This window comes from Schistocerca cancellata, chromosome 2 (genome assembly GCF_023864275.1).
Source record: "Schistocerca cancellata isolate TAMUIC-IGC-003103 chromosome 2, iqSchCanc2.1, whole genome shotgun sequence".
Classification (NCBI taxonomy): Eukaryota; Metazoa; Arthropoda; class Insecta; order Orthoptera; family Acrididae; genus Schistocerca; species Schistocerca cancellata.
Window position 1 is genome coordinate 545,191,867 of NC_064627.1, and position 21,579 is coordinate 545,213,445.

At 37.5% G+C, this 21,579-nt stretch overlaps 1 protein-coding gene across 1 annotated transcript in view; it reads left to right on the top strand.

Annotated features, from left to right (window-relative positions):
• LOC126162120 (unconventional myosin-XV) overlaps nucleotides 1-21,579 on the top strand; it is a 504,442-nt gene that overhangs the window by 132,363 nt on the left and 350,500 nt on the right. The window contains exons 18-23 of the mRNA XM_049918408.1: nucleotides 4,816-4,976; nucleotides 8,380-8,549; nucleotides 9,573-9,817; nucleotides 11,974-12,084; nucleotides 18,015-18,182; nucleotides 19,049-19,180. Of these exons, the coding sequence (XP_049774365.1) occupies nucleotides 4,816-4,976; nucleotides 8,380-8,549; nucleotides 9,573-9,817; nucleotides 11,974-12,084; nucleotides 18,015-18,182; nucleotides 19,049-19,180 (987 nt within the window). The remainder of the gene's footprint in view (nucleotides 1-4,815; nucleotides 4,977-8,379; nucleotides 8,550-9,572; nucleotides 9,818-11,973; nucleotides 12,085-18,014; nucleotides 18,183-19,048; nucleotides 19,181-21,579) is intronic.

The window sequence follows — 21,579 nt, forward strand, 5'->3', positions numbered from 1 at the left end:
GACAGCAGGTATAAGCAGTATGATGTGTTAAAAATTATGTTGTTCTCTTCGGTGGAGAGTGCGACAAGTGGTGGGGTGGGGGATAGGGACCAAGGTAAATGTATCTTTTTCATCGACTTAATTTCCTGGTCACAAATATAATACAGACATAAAGTAATAAGTTTTATTAAACATCTATTAACTTAATACATGATTGTAATGTTACTGAAGAGTGATGAGTTTGGAGCTGGCCTATTATGAAAAAGAAAGATACATATATTTTCATCACTCTGCAATTGGTTTTAAATGTTTTTTACTAACATCTTGATGTTTGGAGTGAGATTACTGGTTATCAGACACATTGCTACAGCCAGCTGAACATCATTAAGGCTGACATCTTGGGTTGTCGGGTGTTCTGCCGGATATCAGCGTCGTACTTGCACGATATTTCGGTCACGTAGCTCGAGACCTTCATCAGGTGCGACCTGAGACCTGAGACTGTCTCAGGTCGCACCTGATGAAGGTCTCGAGCTACGTGACCGAAATATCGTGCAAGTACGACGCTGATATCCGGCAGAACACCCGACAACCCAAGATGTCATTAGATCGCCGGGAAAGCCTGAAGAGTTACATCATTAAGGCTGCTCCTAAGCTTCAGTTTTGTTAATTTCATTATTGAGAAAATACTTTCACGCAAATATGTGGTCCTGAACATACTGCAGATTTGAGTAGCTATTCAAAACAGTTGCGGCAACTGTTTTCAAGAGATGTTCTTGTAAAACATATCAGTATTTTCTGCAGTGTGAAATCTCTTCCTGAGCATTACACTGAAAGTGAATGAGCTCCAAAAGAATTTCAGGAGGTGCACTTCCAACATTCACTGCAAAAGGAGTTGCAAAAATACTAAAGTAAAGTTCAAATTGGTTTAAGTCACTAAATCTACGATCAGAGTTTTCGAACAAAGCCTGTAGCATAGTAACAAATTCATGAAAATATTTACTCATTGTCTCCTTTTCAAGATTTATTTCATTTATAACTAGTGCAACATTCAAAAAGTGTTTAGAAGACCCTTCCGAGAGTTGCTTTATCCACAACGCCAAAATGGTGTCAAAAATGTTGGTAATTAGTTTATGTCTATCCAGCAAAGTTGTGCTCAGTCAGGTGCTTTGTAGGGTCATCAAACTCTTTTACTTCCATATCCATGAATAATTGCGAATAATGCCATGTCCTTATGCAAGGGTGTAAAAAGAAACAAAAGAAAGTTCTAAAACAACACCATTCCGGCCCAAGATGCTGGAGTTGGCAGCCGTGTTTGTGTGAGGTGTGCTCATTGTGTATGTGAATGGTGTGTGTGTGTGTGTGTGTGTGTGTGTGTGTGTGTGTGTGTGTGTGTGTCATTTACTGATGAAGGCTGCGGCCAAAAGCTTTATGTAATTGTCTTTTAATTGTGCCTGTCTGCAACTTGACGTGTCTTCTTTACAGTAAGTAGCAATCTGTCTTTTTCTACATTGTTGATATTCCTACCTGGAGTTTCCATTGTTCAGTTCAACCATTGTACTTCAAAAAATACAGCACAAAATAGTCACAACCTAGCTCTGCTAGGAAGGATTTAAACTATCAATGTGCCAAACAATCTCAGTTTATTAATGGTTTTTACAACATCCATGGTATCCTCTATTTTGGCACATTTTGCCGTCTTATTAACGTGATGTAGGACGTACTGTATCACTGGTATTTCTTACTGGATACCAACTTCTTTCACCCTTTTTTCTAATCAAAGCAACAACACCAGACTTTTTACTAATTATTGCAAGAGCTCCATCAGTTGCAATCAGTGGACTTTTTCCCATCAAAGGTTGTAAGAGTATTTGTCAATAATGTTTTCTAAGCAATAAAATATGTCATTGTCCATAGTTGTATCATGTGTTGGCACGAAATGAAGGAGTTCCTCCATGACATTGAACTTGGCATCAAAACCTCTTACAAATACAGTAGGCTCAGCAACATCTGTTACATTCATGCTTTCATCCAAAGCCAAAGAGAAGGAAAAAAAACTAAATCCGTAGTCTTATCTTTCACTTGTCTTTCCATGTCCTCGTCTTTGCATCTGCAAACTGTTCTCCATGTAAGAGGAACTATTTCAAAAAACAGAAAGGGTCGCTGGACACAAGATTGTTGAGGCAGCAACAACCTTGTCACAAATTCTTCTTTTGTGAAGGGGCACACTGTTTTGGCTATTTTAAGAGCTGTGTGGTAGCTCACTCATCATTGTGGGTGACATTGTTTACTTTCTGTCATTACAAGGAAGAGGTAAAATAAAGGTCAAAACCACACATAATGCATTATAGATAATAGTAATATTTTCAAGAAATTAACACACACACACACACACACACACACACACACACACACACACATTGTACTTCTTCCATGTGATTAAAATAGCATTACAAAAGAGACACTAAAGGCTGGTTTGTGTTTCCAAAAGAAAGTGATTTTCTTCCCACACTGGGTTGAAGAATAGTGGTTCAACCAGTTTTTTTTTTTTTTTTTTTTTTTTGAGGATCTTAACTCCTCAGCCATTTTCCTCTCACTAATTCTGTTGTACCACAAATGCCAAAAAGACTCTGATAGTGACAATACTAACAACACAAAGTAAACTGGCCCACCTTGCCGCTTGCATATCAGTAACAAATAAACGATGTTAGCAGAGAGGTGGATGGGGAACCGCTGCCTGACAGCACCCAAGGGCAAGCAATGCAGGAACACATGGGAGCCCAAGCCCACATTAGTGCATTTGCCCACCTCTAGTCAAAGACAATCCGTTACTTATGATAAATAATTCTTTAGTGTTCTTTGTTTGCTTGGCTTGCCCTAGACAAAAATTCAGCATGTTTGTAGCAGCAGGCATACAGTATTGGTGAATAAAATAACTTCAGCTACAGGTGAGGTTTCTGATAATAACAAAGAACTTTCTTTTCATCTTTGATAAATATACAATGTATTTTGTATTATCCTGTGTGAGTTCTTTCTCTAACTGTGCAATTATGGAAAATTTTGAATGGAATGTTCTATGTATATTATGAGACTATTTCATTATTTAACAGTTAGAAGAGATGTTGAGCAGTGAGCTGTCATGCAGAAAAGATAGAAAATTTCTGAGTTTTTAAAAATATATTGTGCAGTTGGGACCTTCGTTCTCTGTGCACCTCCACCTTCCCCCTTCATCAACCAGCATCTTCACCAGTCACTATCCTCACCTCCACTCTTCCTGTTCCTACTAAATTCCATTTTTTGTTCCAGCAACAGTTTCTCCTTCCCCTGTTACGTATCTCTCTCACCACAGCTGACTGACTGTAATCTTTATTTTTTTCTTAATGTCATTGTATTCTGAATCCACCAGCTTCTCCCTGTACTTTCCCAGTTTCTTTCAACATTCCTTCGAGACTGTCATCAGCCAATTCCTCTTGCTTCCCAAAAAGAAGATTTAGAAGTTTCGGAATACAGCATTTCTATTTTAAGTGTTTTGTTCACATCTGCATGATTACACTTCACACTAAAGTGTTTGGCATAGGGCTCATCGAACCACATTCAGACTATTTCTCTGCCATTTTATTCTTGAACAGCAATTGGAAATAATGACCACTTAAAAATCTTTCCATGAAAGCTCTGTTATCTCTTATTTTATTATGATTATCTCACCGCAAAAAATACCTTTGTTTTAATGATTGACACCCCAACTCACTTATATCTGTGAAACTCTCTCCCCATTTTCTCGATAATGCAAACCAAGCTGTCCTTCTATGGACTTTGTCAATGTTGTCCATCAATCCTATCCTGTGAGGATCTCATGTCACACAACAATACTCTAGTAGAGGACAGACAAGCATAGTGTAGGCAGTCTCGAGCCAACATATTGCGTGTCCTAAGTATTCCGCAAGTAAAACACCATCTTTCGTTTGCTTTCCTATAACATTATCTACGTGATCATTCCAATTTAAGTTGTTTGTAATTTTAATTCCTAGATTTTTAGTTGATTTGACACTTTTTAGATTTGTGTGATTTACCATGTTACCGAGAGGTAGAACTCATTACTTCATGTGAATGAAGAGCTAGTTGTGTTTCACAAGAACGATATTTTCAGACTCTGTGCTAATGATTCGTCAGTGATTGATTTCTTTAAGGTAATTCATATGTTCAAACACAATATATGTTCTAAATTTGTACTGCAAATAGGCATCAGTGATATGGGTCTGTAATTCATCAGATTAGTCCTGTTTCCTTTCTTGAGTTGCAGTGTTATTGGCAGAACTTCATGTTTTACCTTGTGAGTTACCAAGCAGGCATTCTGGCTCCTAATTTTAACAGTTTTCTCAACTGAATTTTCTGTTTGTTACAAGTAACTGCCTTTTGACAATAAGGCAGCTGCAATTTGAACTCTGTGGAACTTCCGTAAACATAAAGTCTGGCTCCGATTGACCTTACAGATAATTAATCTGTGTCTCCATTTCCTGGTAGAATACACGCTATTGTGAACTGATGTCAGTGCCAGGTATGCTATTGGAAAAGTCTGATTACCTGAAGTATTTGAGAAAAGAATTTGCCAGTGGGTACTCATTGTTAGTAAGCAGTCTTAAGAAATCCTCTTTTCATGTTTGTCAGCCTTTTTCCAAAAAGATGATTAATGATATGATTTTTGTGGGTATGTAACATTGAACTTTCCTTGGTTTTGCGATTGTGAGCATTATAATTTGTTGCTAGAGAGCTTTATGTGAGTAATTTTAGACTGTCATCTCTCTAAAGTGTTTATATTTGAAGTGTTTTCTTACTTTGCAGGGAATAATCAATGAAAAAATGAGGGATGAAATCCTGTGCCAGTTGTGTAACCAGACGTGGAAAAATGAGAATGATGCAAACAATGAACGAGGGTGGCTGTTGATTGCAAATTGTCTCTCTGTCTTTCCACCATCAAAGACACTTTACAAATATTTACTTAAGTAAGTTTATGTGTTGCTGACAAAGGTCAATAAGTGTTATTGTATTTGATATCTTTTCAATCATTTTATTGCTAATTTGTTGAGCTTATCTGTTATTAGCAAAACAGTGATATCAGCCATTTTGAAGAAATGGTACAGTGGTTAACTTGAACAGAGGTACGTGAGACTTTAAAAAATCATTGGAGGGAGGGATGTAAAGAAGGGTAATTGATAGCCATTGCAGAAGAAGTGAGAAGATACTTCAGAATTCACAACAGAGGTGTGATAAAGATTATAGGTAAAGGAAAAATGTACTGAAGGCATAGGCATAGTTTCTGTGCAGGAGGCTTACTTTTTAAGAGTCAGCTTGCAATATGTGTAGATTGCAATAGGACAATCACTTTTTGTAAGGTTTACAATTTAAGCAGTATGGTTAAAAAAATTATTTAACGCAAACTATTACCAGTTTTGGATTTATTACAAATCCATCTTCAGGTGGCTCATACAGCTTTCCTTTCTGTCTTGCTGGAGTCTCATGTATTTGTTACTGGTGTGGTGCGTAAAGATAACAAAAGATTTTTCATTCACAATTTGGTTAAGTTAAGAGAGATGTTTGCATTCTGACCTTCACAGAAATGTCCATGAAATGATATGTTAGTTAATAAAAAGTTAAATGTGGCGCATGAATTTATCCTGCATTTGAATGTTTATGTGAAGGTGAAAATGAAAAAAATCTCTTTTAATTTTATAGAATTATGAATGAAAAACCTTTTTTTTTATGTTGGTGTACTACATCAGTAACGAATACAAAACAATGGCCCAGTGAGAAAGAAAGGAAAGCAGTAGGAGCTGCCTGAAGATGTATTCATAATAAATATAAAACCTGTAATAGTTTGAGTTGAATAAACTTTTTAAAACCATAGTTGTGGTTGCTTGCTGCTTAAATTGTAACTGTTATGATTGTACTACAGCCATGCTTCTCAGCATGTCAACTTTTTATAAGGAAACATATGCATTTTGCATTTTTAAATTTTAAGAGTAAATTTAATTATGTCCTCTTCTATTGATTTGTTAATTGAAACACAAATTGTGACTGTTTTTCAGCATTTTATGTACTTTGTAAAGCCCACAAGTCCATAATTATACAATTACTGTCAGTAACTAACCATTTGCAAACTAAAAACTAATTTAAAGACAACTATATTAAATCAGAATATTCACAGTTGGTGTTTTTCATATGATACATACTGAAAGGACTAAACATTATGGCCACTAGCTACTAGGAGGATGAATGCTACCTGATTGTGTTGTGGGCTCATGACTTGGGAAGGAAATATAAACAGAGCAGAGTCATTCTAGCAGTGTTACATCAGAAAGTCAGGAGATCCATTGACTAAACCAACACTGACAATGGGTTGATTGTTATAGCATGGCAATTGGGGGCAAATATGGTAAACAACAAAACTGGTTGGGTGTTTGTGTGCTACTGTCTTGAGCATCTATGGGAAGTGATTGAAGGATGGTGAAATAATGAGTAAGTGAGAGGGTGTTGCGTGTCCATGGCCCATCATAGAATGTGGAAATCAGAGGCTTAACCGTTCATTACGGTAGGATAGGTGGCAGTCTGTGGCGGATCTGATGACAGAGTACAATGCTTTATGCTGGTGCAGTTACAAGTGTTTTGGAATGCAATTTGTTGAATGGGGGGGCTCTACAGCAGATGACCTGTACATGTTGATTTGTTGTCCCAAGACATCATCTGTTGCAATTGTAGCATGCGTGGGAAAATTGAGATTGGGCTATGGGTCAATGGAAATATGTCACTTGGGTGTAATATTATGCTATAGGGGACATTGATCTGGGTTTCCATACGAACTGTGGTGGTAATCAAAGGCAACATGATAGATGTGGACTATGTGAACTTTATTGCGGGCCTCTTGCATCTCTTTATGCTGGATGTCTTTCCCGTGAGATGATGGCATCTTCCAGTAAGAAGACTGTCCATGTCACAAGTCCATAGTCGTGCTACAGTGGTTTGAGAAGGAAGCATGATAGTGAACTCTCATTGATGTCTTGACCATCAAATTTGCCTGATATGAACTGCATGGAACACCTTTGAGACGCCATTGGGCACCAGCTCCGTGCCCGCAAACCACTTCACAATAATTTACGGTAACTGCATGACTTGTGCATAGGTATCTGGTGCCACATACTTCTGGAAACTGACCAAGGACTTGTTGAATCCATGCCATGCTGAATCGCTGCTGTGTTGTGTTCATTAAGTGGACACGTACTCTATCAAGCAGATGGTCATGATGTTTTGGCAAATCAGTGTACAGGTCATACAATTTTACTTGGTCCCTGAGCAGAGGAATGCTGGATGTTGGATCTTGCGATCATCTCGTAGCAAATTGATGCTGAAACAAGCCATGCCGCCTCCTCCCAGAGTAGCCAGCCTATAGCTTATAAAATAAATGAACATTTAGTGGATAAATGCAGCACAGAAATGACATGAAAATTGATGATGAGCCACCAGAAGGACCAGATACAGCCCCTTCACCTATTTTTCTAAATTATTTTAACAATCAATACCTATAACATCACACACAGATCAGTAGTATATTCACAATGGCTACTTATTACTATGCTGTACAATTCTATGTAGCTAAGGTTGGCAATGAGTGCACATGATCGGGAGCAGGTTTCCACCAATCAGAAAATCAAGATAAAATGTGTGACCAGTATGTAAAAGATAATTCACAACTTTATGTGTAGTCTGTTATTTCTATGTTAGTTGTGTGCAACGCTGAAGTTGTTTTATCTACATTATTACTTACAATCATGTTCTGCCTCTGTGATGTTAGTTTCACTCGTAGTTTTTTCCCTGTCTGTTAACTTCGTCGTTTGGCATCCCCCTCTGTTCCCCTCACAATGTGCTTTCTCTAAGCCCAAATGATTCTCTAACTCCAAATGGTTTGGAAGTTATTAACATTGTTTGAACTGACACCCATGTCTACATGCGTAGAATATTGTACTGTGTCATTTCTCTTAGGTTCCCAAATTGCTTTCTGGCAAATATCCTACTTGGACGTTACTGTCCATTATCCTCTTTTTCTTCTTTTTGTCATTTCGATATATCTTTCTCCTTTAATTTCACATTCCTGAGTCTGGAAGGAGAAATGTGTTTGTATCACATGTTGCTTGACGTGTATTAGTAAGTTGATGAACTCTCTAACAGAATTTCGCTTTGTTGACTGAATATGGTTTTACTAAAAAGTGTTGTAGATATTTTTATGTAAGTGAATGTTGTTCTTAAATCCAGAAATACCATGGGAACATAAAATTTTAAACTCATAAGATCTTGATCAAAATTTTTTGCAGAATTACTAACTTTTACTTATTACGTTATTATTCTGCCCATTAGGTATGTGTCAGATAATGCATATGATGGCTACAAAGCATTGTGTCAGCGAAAGTTGCTGCAGTCTGCACGTGTGGAAAGTCAGTTGGCTCGCACATATCCCCCTAGTCTGCTCGAATGGCGATCCAACCGCAAGCGTGTGAATATGGCACTTACAGTGCATTTTGCTGATGGTGAGTGCACTGAAGGTTTTGATGTATACATATATTCTGAGTGTATCAACTTTTTTTGTTTTTTATGAGAATGACAGATTTTTAGTACGTTATGACACTGTAGTACTACAAATCTTTTTTGCATATGTGGTAACGGGAATACCTAAATTGCCAGCTTTAGTATTTTTTAATAATGAATATCTTAGCTGATTTCTATGGGAAAAGTTGCCACCACTGACACTAATGAATTTTTCTTGTTCAAGAATTACATTTTTGGTGAGTTTCTTTGAATCAAATAGAGGTAACTAGAACTTAAAAAGATTTTACTTTTCACATTATTGAACTGAATGTGTTTCCTTTGCCACAATATAATTTAATTATTTCTCAAAGGTAAGGCTTGTACAGATTACGCTCTACATTGAAATATTATTAAAGTAAAATATAAGAGTAATAGAAGATGATGATGATGATGATGATGATGATGATGAAGAAGAAGAAATATTTGGTGCATTCTGTGTGTTTCATCTGTGCTATTTCTTATTTCTACTTTATCCATCAGGGAACAGTGATTGTATTTCGTGCTTTTTATGATCTTAAATAATGTAGATTCTTTTTTGCACTAACTACAATGTATATTAATTTTTAAAGTTTTGGAGAGTTCTTTGTCATGTAAGGAATGAATCTGATGGAGCTCTGTTCATTATGAATCCAGAGTAACCAGTTTTGTGAACCACTGCAGTTCGAGGCATCTGTAAAACTTAGGAAAATATCTCTAATGCTGCTGCTCTAACTCAAAAATTATGTGTATTTTAGTTTTATGACAGTAGCACTAATTTTTATATAATGTACAATAACACATTAGAAGACTTAATTTAAATTTTAAGCGTTTAAGCGTGTGCTCTTGTTGACTTTCATTCAGTTACAGGAGGGAGCATTACTTATGGATAAATTGTTGACCTGCTACTGTTGTATTAGTTTCACAAATAATCCATAATTTGAAGTACTCGTTATGACCAGATTTTATATCTTTTGTTTAACCATAAGAGGAGACTCGAACTGCAGCAGTTGATTCATGGACAACATGTGAGTCGCTTGCTGCTAGTGTCGTTCGAGAACGTGGAATTCCTGAAAGTTCAGGTTGGACTGTGGCTCTTGAGGGTGGCACTGGTGGCAATGGTCTGGAGTATGCCCTCGATCTCATCTCAGAGATGGAGTTGATGCCTGCATTTCCTGCCTGTAAGAATCCTACTTTTGGAGGTTCGCCTGCACCACGACAAAATGTTAGCAAGGTGAAAACTTTGATATTTACAATATCCTTTTTAAACATTTGAAGTAAATTATTACTATATTAGGTATTGTGAAATCAAACTCGAATTGTGGCAATCTTTATCTAATTTAAATCAGACCAAACTTTTCGTTCATTAGTAAGCTGTTCATTTATGATTCAGTCAGCATTTATTAAAACAGCGTTCATTGTATGACTGATAAAGCAATAACTTAAATTATGGTAATGGTTTCCCATAGTGTGAATTACATTCAAAAAATTTAAATGCTTTCAGATGCTCTGTGTGTTTCTGTTTTGGAGTGTTAAGTTTGTAAAGTTGTGTTACTTGTGTGTTGACAGGCATTAGACCAAAAATAAGAACCAGAAATTGGAACAGAGGTCATTACAGGCAAACTGAAAGGCAAAGTAAATGTAGGAAAGAGTAGAGTGAAAAGTAAACAATGTAAATGAAGTCAAAGTGGCAAAGTGTATACTACTTCAGTTTGAAAGCATGAGAGTTGGAGAGATCAATCCCATATTGTGAAATACGGACCCAAATTATCTGTATTCCAGCACATTTTGAACAACGTTGTGTTACACACTGAAGAGCCAAACAAAACTGGTACACCTGCCTAATATTGTGTAGGCCCCCTGCGAGCACGCAGATGTGCCACAACATAACGTGGCATGGCCTCATCTAATGTCTGAAGTAGTGCTGGAGGGAATTGACACCATGAATCCTGCAGGGCTGTCCATAAATCCGTAAGAGTACGAAGGGGTGGAGATCTCTTCTTAACAGCACGTTGCAAGGCATCCCAGATATGGTCAGTAATGTTCATGTCTGGGGAGTTTGGTGGCCAGCAAAAGTGTTTAAACTCAGAAGAGTGTTCCTAGAGTCATTCTGTAGCAATTCTGGACATGTGGGGTATCACATTTTCATGCTGGAATTGCCCAAGTCTGTCAGAATGCACAATGGACATGAATGGATGCAAGTGACCAGACAGGATGTTTACATACATGTCACCTGTCAGTCCAACAGCACATGTCCCACACCATTACAGTACCTCCACCAACTTGATCAGTCCCCTGCTGACGTGCAGGGTCCATGGATTCACGAGGTTGTCTCCATACTCATATACGTCCATCTGCTCGATACAATTTGAAATGAGACTCGACCGATCAGGCAACATGTTTCCAATCATCAACAGTCCAATTTCGGTGTTGACAAGTCCAGGCGAGGCGTAAAGCTTTGTGTCATGCAGCCATCAATGGTACAAGAGTGGGCCTTTGGCTCAGAAAGCCCATATCTATGTTTCATTGAATGGTTGGCACGCTGACACTTTTTGACGGCCCAGCATTGAAATGTGCAGCAATTTGCAGAAGGGCTGCACTTCTGTCACATTGAATTATTGTCTGCTGTCGCCATTGGTGCTGTTCTTGCAGGAGCTTTCTCCAACCGCAGAAATGTCGGAGATTTGATGTTTTATGAGATTCCTGATATTCACGATACATGTGTGAAACGGTTGTGCAGAAAAATCTCCAATTCATCGCTGCCTCAGAGATCCTGTGTCCCATCGCTTGTGTGCCTACAATAACACGATGTTCTAACTCATTTAAATCTTGATAACTTGCCGTTGTAGCAGCAGTAACCAATCTAACAAATGTGCCAGACACTTGTTGTCTTACATAGGTGTTGCTGACCGTAGCACCATATTCTGCCTGTTTACATATCTCTGTATTTGAATATGCATGCCTGTACCAGTTTTTTTGGTGCGTCAGTGTATGTTGGTAGCATAGGGATTTTTATTGTAGCATTCATTCATAATTACTACACATGACTTAAAAGTTGACTGATAGGTAGTGTGAACATTTTCATACTTTGGTTTCTGCCTAGAGTGTGTGTGTCTCACCACTGTTGATTATGAAATTTGTAATTATAAACGTATTACAGTGCTTAGTTGTATTATAATTGTTTGCAGTTCTTAGTTTTCAGAAGCAACCGACACAATGCTCAGATGTTCAAAAATGTCAGTGTTCTCATTGTGATTCAGCTGTTGTGAAATACTGAAGCTACTGTACCCAGCTGCACATTCTTTTCATTACAGCATTATAGTTAGTGTCAAAAATATAATAATATCTGAACTTATATTTGTAAATTAATGTTCAGTGTCTTGTTAAAAGGTGGTTACCTCTACTCCTAATGCAAGCCCCGTGCCTGGTGACGTAGAGCCTACAACAACTCCTAGACGACCAGCAGTGCCTCCACCAGAACCACCAGTCCACAAGCAGCCAGTGAGTTAGATCTGTTCTGACATTTGCTATTAGAACCTATTGCATATGTGTACTTAAAGAACTTTCTTCGCTTCTCGGCTACCTGTTAGGTAAGTTAGTGAATTGGAAGGAGAATGAGGGAGGTATCATTGTGAGGTATATATTATGTTCATAAAAATACCTAAGTTGAGATAAAAACACAATAAGCCAACTGAGTTGCTGTAGAGGGTCAATGTAGCCATGTGTGCACCCTTCATCCCCTCCCCTCAGTCTTGTTTATGTGCCTGTTGGCAGCTCAGTGCATTAGCCATCAACCATTGGTGGTAATAATGATAATAACAGTAATAATAATAGCAACACCAAGTGCATAATAGCAGCACCAAATGCTCATCTTTAATAACTCTACTTGTGAATGTTGAAATTTTAATTTTCCTCCACATCAAATTAGTCTAGTGCAATATTCATTTTATTTGCATGTGCTAATAGGAACAGTAAGACAGAAAGAATAACAACTACTCCAGCAGGACTATGCGCTGTTGCTGTAAGATGGTACAAGTCAGACCTGATCACCACCAAGAAGCAGCTGAAAAAGAGCATCCCCTCCATTACCCAGTATTTTTTGTCACACTTCCCAAAGTGGTATTCCTCCGCCAACCACAGTTACAAAATACCTTAGTTTATTATTATGCCATATCCACTGTCATCCCTTTGTCACATGGGTCATACACTGTAGAAAACCCAGGTGCGAAACCTGTCTGATTCATCCATCCAGCACATCGTACTCCAGTCCTGTGACAAGCTTATCCTATCCTACACTATTAAAGGAAGGGCCGCCCGTGAAACAGTCCTGTCACATACCATATGTATGGCACATCTCATGGGTGGCCTTTTTATGAGGTCATGACAATCACCCAGTTGACCAGCAGAATGAGTGGCCACCACCAAACTGTAGCCTCTGATCCCATAATCATCCTGGCCTCAATCTCTTCTAGCCACCTGCCCCATACCCATCTCCACCCTTACCCTGGGTCCTAACTTCACCCATCCTGCACCTGCGCCCTCTTCCTTACAGTCTCCACATCCTCCATTCTCTCTCTCCAACCAAATCCTTCCCTCTATATCATCGTGCACTGAACAAACTCACCATTTCAGGTGCCTATGCTGCATTCCTATCCCGTGCATCTTTTGTCTCTACCTCCAGCATTCTTATCCTGTCACTTGCTACCTGTTCATCCCAGCTGTAAGTTTGAAAATATTTTCTCTTTTAGACTCTTCTCATTATTGTTATTCCAGGAGCGCATTGATGTGAGGAAATACAGTGGAACCTCGTTTACTGAGCACCTCCCATATAATGAGCAAAACAAATTATAAAAAAAGTGACTTGCTTAATGAGCAATGTTTCACACAATGAGTAACGACGATTTAGTGTGACATCACCAGCCGTTTGCACACAGCAGGGGAAATGTTCAAAAATATGAGCACATTTCATTCTCGACAATGTCTTTAGTTCGTACTGCAGTGTGGATTTAGTGCTCTTTCTGCTACCATCTTAGTGCAGCTAGTAATCACACACTTTCCTAAACTTGGGTTCACACAGTGTTTTTTTGTGTGTAAATTTCAATAACCTTCATAGAAATGTCCCTGAAGATCAAGCTACAAGAAGATGACCATAAGAGAAAGAAACTGACCTTGGAAATGAAATGTAAAATCATTAAAAACCCAATTGTGGTGTGAATGCCGCTGATTTAGTACGCACATCAGTTGTTTGCACTACCCTCAATAACAAGGAGAAGATTAAGGAGATAGATGTTTCAAAGGGAGTGACAAGAGTGTCTAAACAATGGTTTCTTATTCTGGATGATGCTGAAAGGTTGCTCCTTATATGGATTAATGAAAAGCCATTGTAAGGTGACACTATTAATGAGAACATCATTTGTGAGAAAGTGAGAATTATTTTCGCCAACCTCATTAACAGGTTGCCAGTATCATCAGCAGGAAGTGCTTAAGAGAAGCCATGGGTGGTTCAAGGAGCTTAAGAGAAGAATTGACATAAAGAGCATTGTTAGGCATGGCGAAGCAGCCAGCTCCAACACAAAGGAAGCAGAGAACTTCATCAGCAACTTCAAGATGCTCCTAGATTGTGACCATTATCTGTCGCTTCAGGTTTTTAATTGTGACAAGACAGGCCTATTCTGGAAAAAGACGCCATTGTGTGCCTTTATAACAGTAGAGGAGAATGCATTGCCCAGTCACAAACCAATGAAAGACCATCTCACACTGCTATTCTGTGCCAATGTCTTGTTGAAGCGTCGGCAGAAACAAATGACTATAGATAGCTTCCCAGTAAAAAAGAATTAGTTATGCATTGTGAATAATAAAGTACATAATACTGCATGTATATGTTTCTTTGAATAAGTCACATGAATAACATAAAACTCTTAGTACTTTTATGCATGTAATGATTTATTGTATTTCACATTAATTTATATGGGGTAAACTGTTTTGCTTAATGAAAATTTCACTCTACAAGTAAGTTTCTGGAATGAATTATGCTCGCTCCACTGTACATATAAACTAACTAACTAAACTCCATCTGAACAGGCCTCAGAAGGCCCATCAGTAGTAAATGAGTGCTGTGTCATTGTCAGCTAATAGGCATGACTGGATGCAGAAATGGAGGGGTATGTGGTCAGCTCACTTCTCTCCTAGTCATCATCAGTTTTTGTGACCAGAGTTGCCTCTTCTCATTCAAGTAGCTCGTCAGTTGGCCTCACAAGGCAGCCTGCTTGCCAACAGTGCTCGGCAGACTTGGATGGTCACCCATCCAAGTGCTAGCCAAGCCCGGCAGCACTTAACTTCAGTGATCTAACGAGAACCATTGTTACCACTGCGGCAGGCCCATTGGTGAGGAAACATATATAACATACAAAAATCTATTTTTAAATTTAGGTTTGCTAATAGGATTTATTTTGAAATGTAGAAGGTAATTGCTCTGGCTTTTTCATTCAAAAGAAGTTTGAACAGTGCTTCTTAATGAATTGCTTAGTAAAAGTTTCCGAATTCTCAACTACTGTACACTGTATTTTCTGTTATTAGTCTGTGGTCGCTATACATTTAAAACTGGAGCAGCATGAAAATGTTTCTATTTCACATCTTTTTCTGGGTCTGATCCATACAGAAAACACCACTTTTAAAATTCCCCTTTAGAACAATCTTCATTTAATTTATGACTTACTTGAGAATCCCTGTACTCGTTTTCATCATCTTCATGCTACAAATGTGGGCAATATATACTGCAAATTCAAGTTAAAAAGATTTGTTTCTCTGCAACTGAATTTTAGAGCTTAAAATTTTCCAAGTGATAGTAGCTACGCTTAAATTTTGTGACTACATGGTCAGTTTCACATTCAGGAGAGTGCAGAAAATCTGAACACTCCAGTTTCAACATTTGATAGCTACAGATCTGAACTTGTTTCTATTCTTCTCAGAAATGTTCTGTAACCCTGTGAAATCGAAGTTGTATAAGTTACGTTAATTTGTAGGAAAGTATTTTTAGATTGTAGTATAGTGTAAGGGGGAAAATATTTCTTTGATGTCAGCATAATTTTGTATCCACCTGAATGCAATCTGTCTCTGCCGAAGGACTAATGAATTGTATGGTCCATAAGATTCAAGCTACAGACTTATTCCTTCTTTTCCTCATTACTTTCACTTTGGATTAGCTTTCTTTTTTCAATTTAAGAGTATTTAGTGCATTTTATAATGTAAACATTTGAAGATGTTATTGGATATATCCACTAATGAAATTCTCTTTATAAGAACTCACAATTTATGCTAACGAATTAATCCACACATGGCCATTGTATACAGGGTGTTCCAAAAAGGACTTTACAACTTTAGAAATTTATATAAATTTATTGAAAGAAGATATAGAGCTGGGTTTAGTGTTATTTTGTAGGGAAACACATCAAGTTTTTTTACCTTAAACTAAAGATGTTGCATGTGGCTTCCGTTGGTTATCCTGCACACATTCCATCAAAATCACGGCCAATCCATTGCCCTGGAAAGTCGTCACTGAGAAAATCCCATAAGTCAGCCAGATAGTGGGTTGGTGCACCATCTTGCATGAAGTAAACATTTCATTCTTGGTCATCCTCATCGATCTGTGGTATCAAAAATTGTTGTAACATATCCAGGTACACTAACCCATTGATGATCTCTCATGGAAAAAAAGGGGCCACATACTTTGTTCTTGCTCAATGCACAAAAAATGTTCAGTTTAGGGCTATCACGAACATGTTGCAATGTTTGATGTGGATTTTCACTGTCCCAGATCCTACAGTTATGTGTATTAGCCTTGCCACATAAGTGAAAAGTTGACTCATCAGAAAAGATGATTTTGTTCAAGAATGTTCATCCTCGTGCAATGGATTTAACATATTCGCACAGAAGTTTATGTAAGCAATTTTATCAGTGTCTTTTTATTGTTTGTGCGCTCATCAATCTGTATGGTTTCAAATGCAAATGATTTCTTAACATATGCCAAATAGTGTCATATATGGGATTTGCAGTTCATGAGATGCATGCCGGGTCAGTTTCATAGGGCTGTTGACGAAACGTTGTCTCACTCACTCAGCGATGTTGTATATGCTTGGACGACCTGATGATTTCCCATGTCTTACTAGGCACCCTGTTTCTACAAAACATTTATGCCACTCATAAATTGTTGGCCTACTAGGAGGATCTTTAGCATACTTGGTACGGAAATTACGCTGAACTGTTGTTGCCGCCTTCGATTCTTCAAACCAAAACTCACAGCTAGCAAGCTCGGGTGCAGTGAAGGCAGCCGTCTTTAACGCAACTGCCACTAGCGCTCCTTACAGTGTGATTCGGTATTAGTGAACTATGCAAGACAAAACTTGATGTGTTTTCGTACAAATTGACTCTACAATCACCTCTGTTGGTACTATGAATTAATTTATATGAATTTTGAAAGTTGTAAAGTCATTTCTGAAACACCCAGTACTATATTTAAAAAGTGAATTTTATGTTCATCGCAATACACTTCCAGTACAGTTTCTTGTTGGCTTTATGTAAACAGTTTGGTTGTTTTCATGTTATGAAAAAGATGGTTGTCACCATATAGTGGAGATGCCAAGTCGCAGATAGGCACAACAAAAAGACTGTCGGAAAATGAGCTTTTGGCCAACAAGGCCTTTGTCGAAATTAGACAACATACACATGCACACTCATGCAAATGCAACTCACACACACATGACCACAGTCTCTGGCAGCTGAAGCCTGGCTTTGCATTTGCATTTGTGTTTACATGTGTGTGTGTGTGTGTGTGTGTGTGTGTGTGTGTGTGTGTTGCCTAATTTTGAAGAATGCCTTGTTGCCCGAAAGCTCACTTTCTGACGTCTTTTTGTTGTGCCTATGTGCAAATCAGCATCTCCTTTATATGCTGAGTAGCAACTATCCTTTTCATAATATTGGTACATTATTCCATCCTGTATTTTCCATTATTTGTTTGTTTCATTATTTCTGGTTTCAAGACAGGGCTTGACACGTGAGAAGATACTTGACAGTAGGCATTTAAATCTGTTCCCCTACTGTTCTCGAGTTAAATTTCTCAAAATTTCATAGTTTTAATTATTGAATGACTTTGTATTTAATATCACTTAATAGTAAGAGTTTTGTTTACACTTATTCACTTCAAGTGATTCAGCAGGAGCTAAAGTTAGAATGAGTATTACTTATTTTATTTAAATCAGATGTCATCTGAGTTGCAGTACAGAGAGTGACAAACAAGTGCAGATCCACATGTTTATTATTATTATTATTATTTAAGTAACAATCAGATAGCTTAGGTATTAACTACAATGTCTACTTATAATGTGTACTGTCTTGGTAAACTATTCTGAAGTCAATGCCATATCATGTGTCTTCAGGTCTTGGATGTGCCAACGCCAGCAGCTCGCAGAGAGGAGCCTAGAGTTCGTTCACAGTCTCGTGACCACACTGTCCAGCAGACTGGTCTCTCGAGGAAATCTGCACTTAATGACCGCTACTTTGAGGACAGGGGACGTAGTCGTAGTCTCGATAATCTCCTTGAAGCGGTTAGTTACTATCCATTTTTACCTCTGAAAATATATTTTGCTGGTGTGTCAAATATAACTATTGATGAACACAAAGATCATACTTACATGGAGTGACAATCATAACCAAGCAGCAGTAGTATCTGTAGGAAAACTCCAATTATTGTGATTTTAAAGTTGTGTAGACGTCTTTGGGAGCAGCAGAAGCAAATAAATAAATGCACAAAGGTTAGGACTGACTGAGTGCGAATTATGTTGAAGACATTGATGTTTTTGTCTAATTTATGTCTTTAGTATGGGTATGTGATTAAACAGTTGTAGTATGCCTGTTACTACAGACACAAATTTGTAATAAAATGTGAACAGTGAACATCAAAATTAAACTGCAAGAAAAGAAAAATAAATTTTCACTCTTGAAGTATCATAAACATTCCCTAATTTAAATCAGAAGTAATGTGTATAGTGACAAAAGAAAGATTTGAGCAGGATGGAAATTTAAGGGGATAAGACATACCATCTCTTTGCTGGTCTGTCTTAGTAACTATGGGTGGTAGGGAGGCATTCATCAGAAGAACAATACATTTTCATCTTTCTTCTGTTGAATTCTCTTGCAAGATAATATAATGGATGAAGAATTTTCTCATTCTAATAGCACTTTTTGTACTGTCTTTGTCCATTCTGTCACACACACCTGATAGTTTCTGACTTGTGTTCTGTGTTCTGATTGTAATTTTAAAGTAGTATGAAATTTTGAAGTTTCAAGATCTTTACAAGTTGCTTTAATTTGTACAAAAATAATTAATGGCTTTGTTTTTTAGCTGTAACCAGAAGTGTCCTTTAATGAAAAAATGGTTCTTGCTTAATGTTGAAAAATTTTTTGTCAAAAGGATGTGGCTGTCGCTCCAGCAGTTACACCCAGTAAGCTGTCAAGTCTTGGACTTTCTCAAAGCCGACTGAATGAACGTTACCATTCTATTGAGAAAGTTGACAGCACTTCCACCGAACCAGGAATGAGTATGGTGAGTAACATGTGTACAGGGGTACAAGAACTAAAAGAGAGACATTTGGCATTGCTTATGGTTGAAGTTCGAAGGACAGGAAGGTACTTATATAAAACTTTAGTTTTAAATGAAAATCAGCAGTTCAAATTTATCTTAAAGTCTTAATATCATGAACAGGATGGAAACATGAGCTGGGTAAAATAAATCATGTTTTGTGTAATAGAGAATATTACAAGACTGAGAGTAAGATACAGGAAAGATACTAAAACTTGCTGTTGCCTGTAATGAGGCAAACCTTAAGTAAATAAGAAGCAATAGAAAGATGGCAGTGGAAATGTGGTTAGTAAAAAAAGTGAAAACAAAATTCAAAGACAAAATAACTCAATAGATCAAGAGAAATAAAAATATAATTTGTTTGGGTAGACCAAAGAAAAAATTATTCAGGTATGATGAAAATTGAGAAAGTCATTGCGAGAAGATTGAAACAGAAAGACAGTGTTACACCTGACACAGCCATCCTGGTTTTACATTATTTCACTGATTCAAGTAATAAGAATTCACTGGGAAGTTACATTTGCAAATTTTATTCAAACTGGTGCATTAAATTACCAGATATCATTTTATTTAGTTGAAATCTCCAGTCATTCTAAACATGAAACTTCCTGGCAGATTAAAACTGTGTGCCCGACCGAGACTCGAACTCGGGACCTTTGCCTTTCGCGGGCAAGCGCTCTACCATCTGAGCTACCGAAGCACGACTCACGCCCGGTACTCACAGCTTTACTTCTGCCAGTACGGGCCCTGTGAGTACCGGGCGTGAGTCGTGCTTCGGTAGCTCAGATGGTAGAGCGCTTGCCCGCGAAAGGCAAAGGTCCCGAGTTCGAGTCTCGGTCGGGCACACAGTTTTAATCTGCCAGGAAGTTTCATATCAGCGCACACTCCGCTGCAGAGTGAAAATCTCATTCTGGAGGCATTCTAAACATGTTAGAAAATTGGTTGGAATTTCGAATGGGTTGACTCTTTTAAAATGCATTGTGTGTAAGTCATATATACAAGACAAAAGAGAAGCCACATCCAGTTATGTAAGCAACAACAACCAGTTCCTTCATCACGATAGAAAGGCAGAAAAAGTTAAGCAGTTGTGTATATGTGATGGAAGCAAGGAAAGAGGCTTCAAATTTTGATCATCCAAGAGAAAAAGTAAGTAACACCATGGCATTTACTGTGTACTGTAACTTCCATAATTCTACTAATGACTTAAAGGAATTCCATTGGTTGCAAAAAACATGAGGTGAATAGAAGAGCTAGAAATAATTCACAAGTGCTAACTGAAGAAAAAAAAAGGGCAAAGAAAAACTACATGAAATTTAACACAAGGTAATAGATAAGAAAATACCCATGAAAAGAAATGACATTGACAATTAGCAGTAGAGGAAAACAATTAGAAAAGAACTGGGAAAGAAAATGCATAAGCCGGTTCATAAGAAAATAAAGGAAAATTAGCATTAGCTGTTAATTTGTTAATTGATTATGTTTTTCATTCTTTTAACATAATATTTCCCCCGTCTTTTTCATATTTACATATGGAATGTGTGATGTGTTTCCAATTTTTAATTCTCAACTTTCACTAAGTAACAGTCTGCCAGCAGTGGTATCTTGCTATATGTTCTGCACCTGTATAACATTCCTTCATAATGTTTCAAAAATGTTATTCCCTTGCTGTTCTTTCTCACTTTTTGCCAGATGAAGGTAATGAGACTTCAGAAACTGGTGGATGTTATAACTTTTGTGTCTTTCAATAAGCAGGTGCCTAGTAAGTAGATATGTTTTTCTCCATCTCCGTGTAGTTATTTGTAATTTCAGTTTGGTGTACTCTTTCTCCAAACATTGATGGCTATTCTTACTTTGCTGAAGTCTGTGAAGACAAGAAAGGGAAAGGTTACTGACAACAGAAATTATGTTTTTAAGAGGAATGGCAGATTACAGGAGACGAAACAACAAAAGAAATCTAGATATAATGGCAGGGCTACAAGTAGAAAGTGTAAGGAAACATATCTAATACTAATACTATAGATACATATCTAACATATGTACATAATATATCAAATATATATACATAATACATAATACTATTGAAAAAAAGAGATAAATAACCTAGATAAGATGGACCATACTTCTGTTCTTAAAATGATATATATCTACCAGCCAAAGGCCTGAAGGACATTAGAACAGCCAAAAAAAGATGGAAAAACCAGCACTGCTAATAAAAGTAGAAGTCTGAAATATTCTGAAGAGCCTAATTCAAGAAATAACAAGTCAAAAGGAAGAAGAATGTTCTTCGTAGTATATCATTGTGTCAGCAATTTATTAATGGAAAAATTATTATAAAACATATTATTCTTTGTAAAATCAATCCT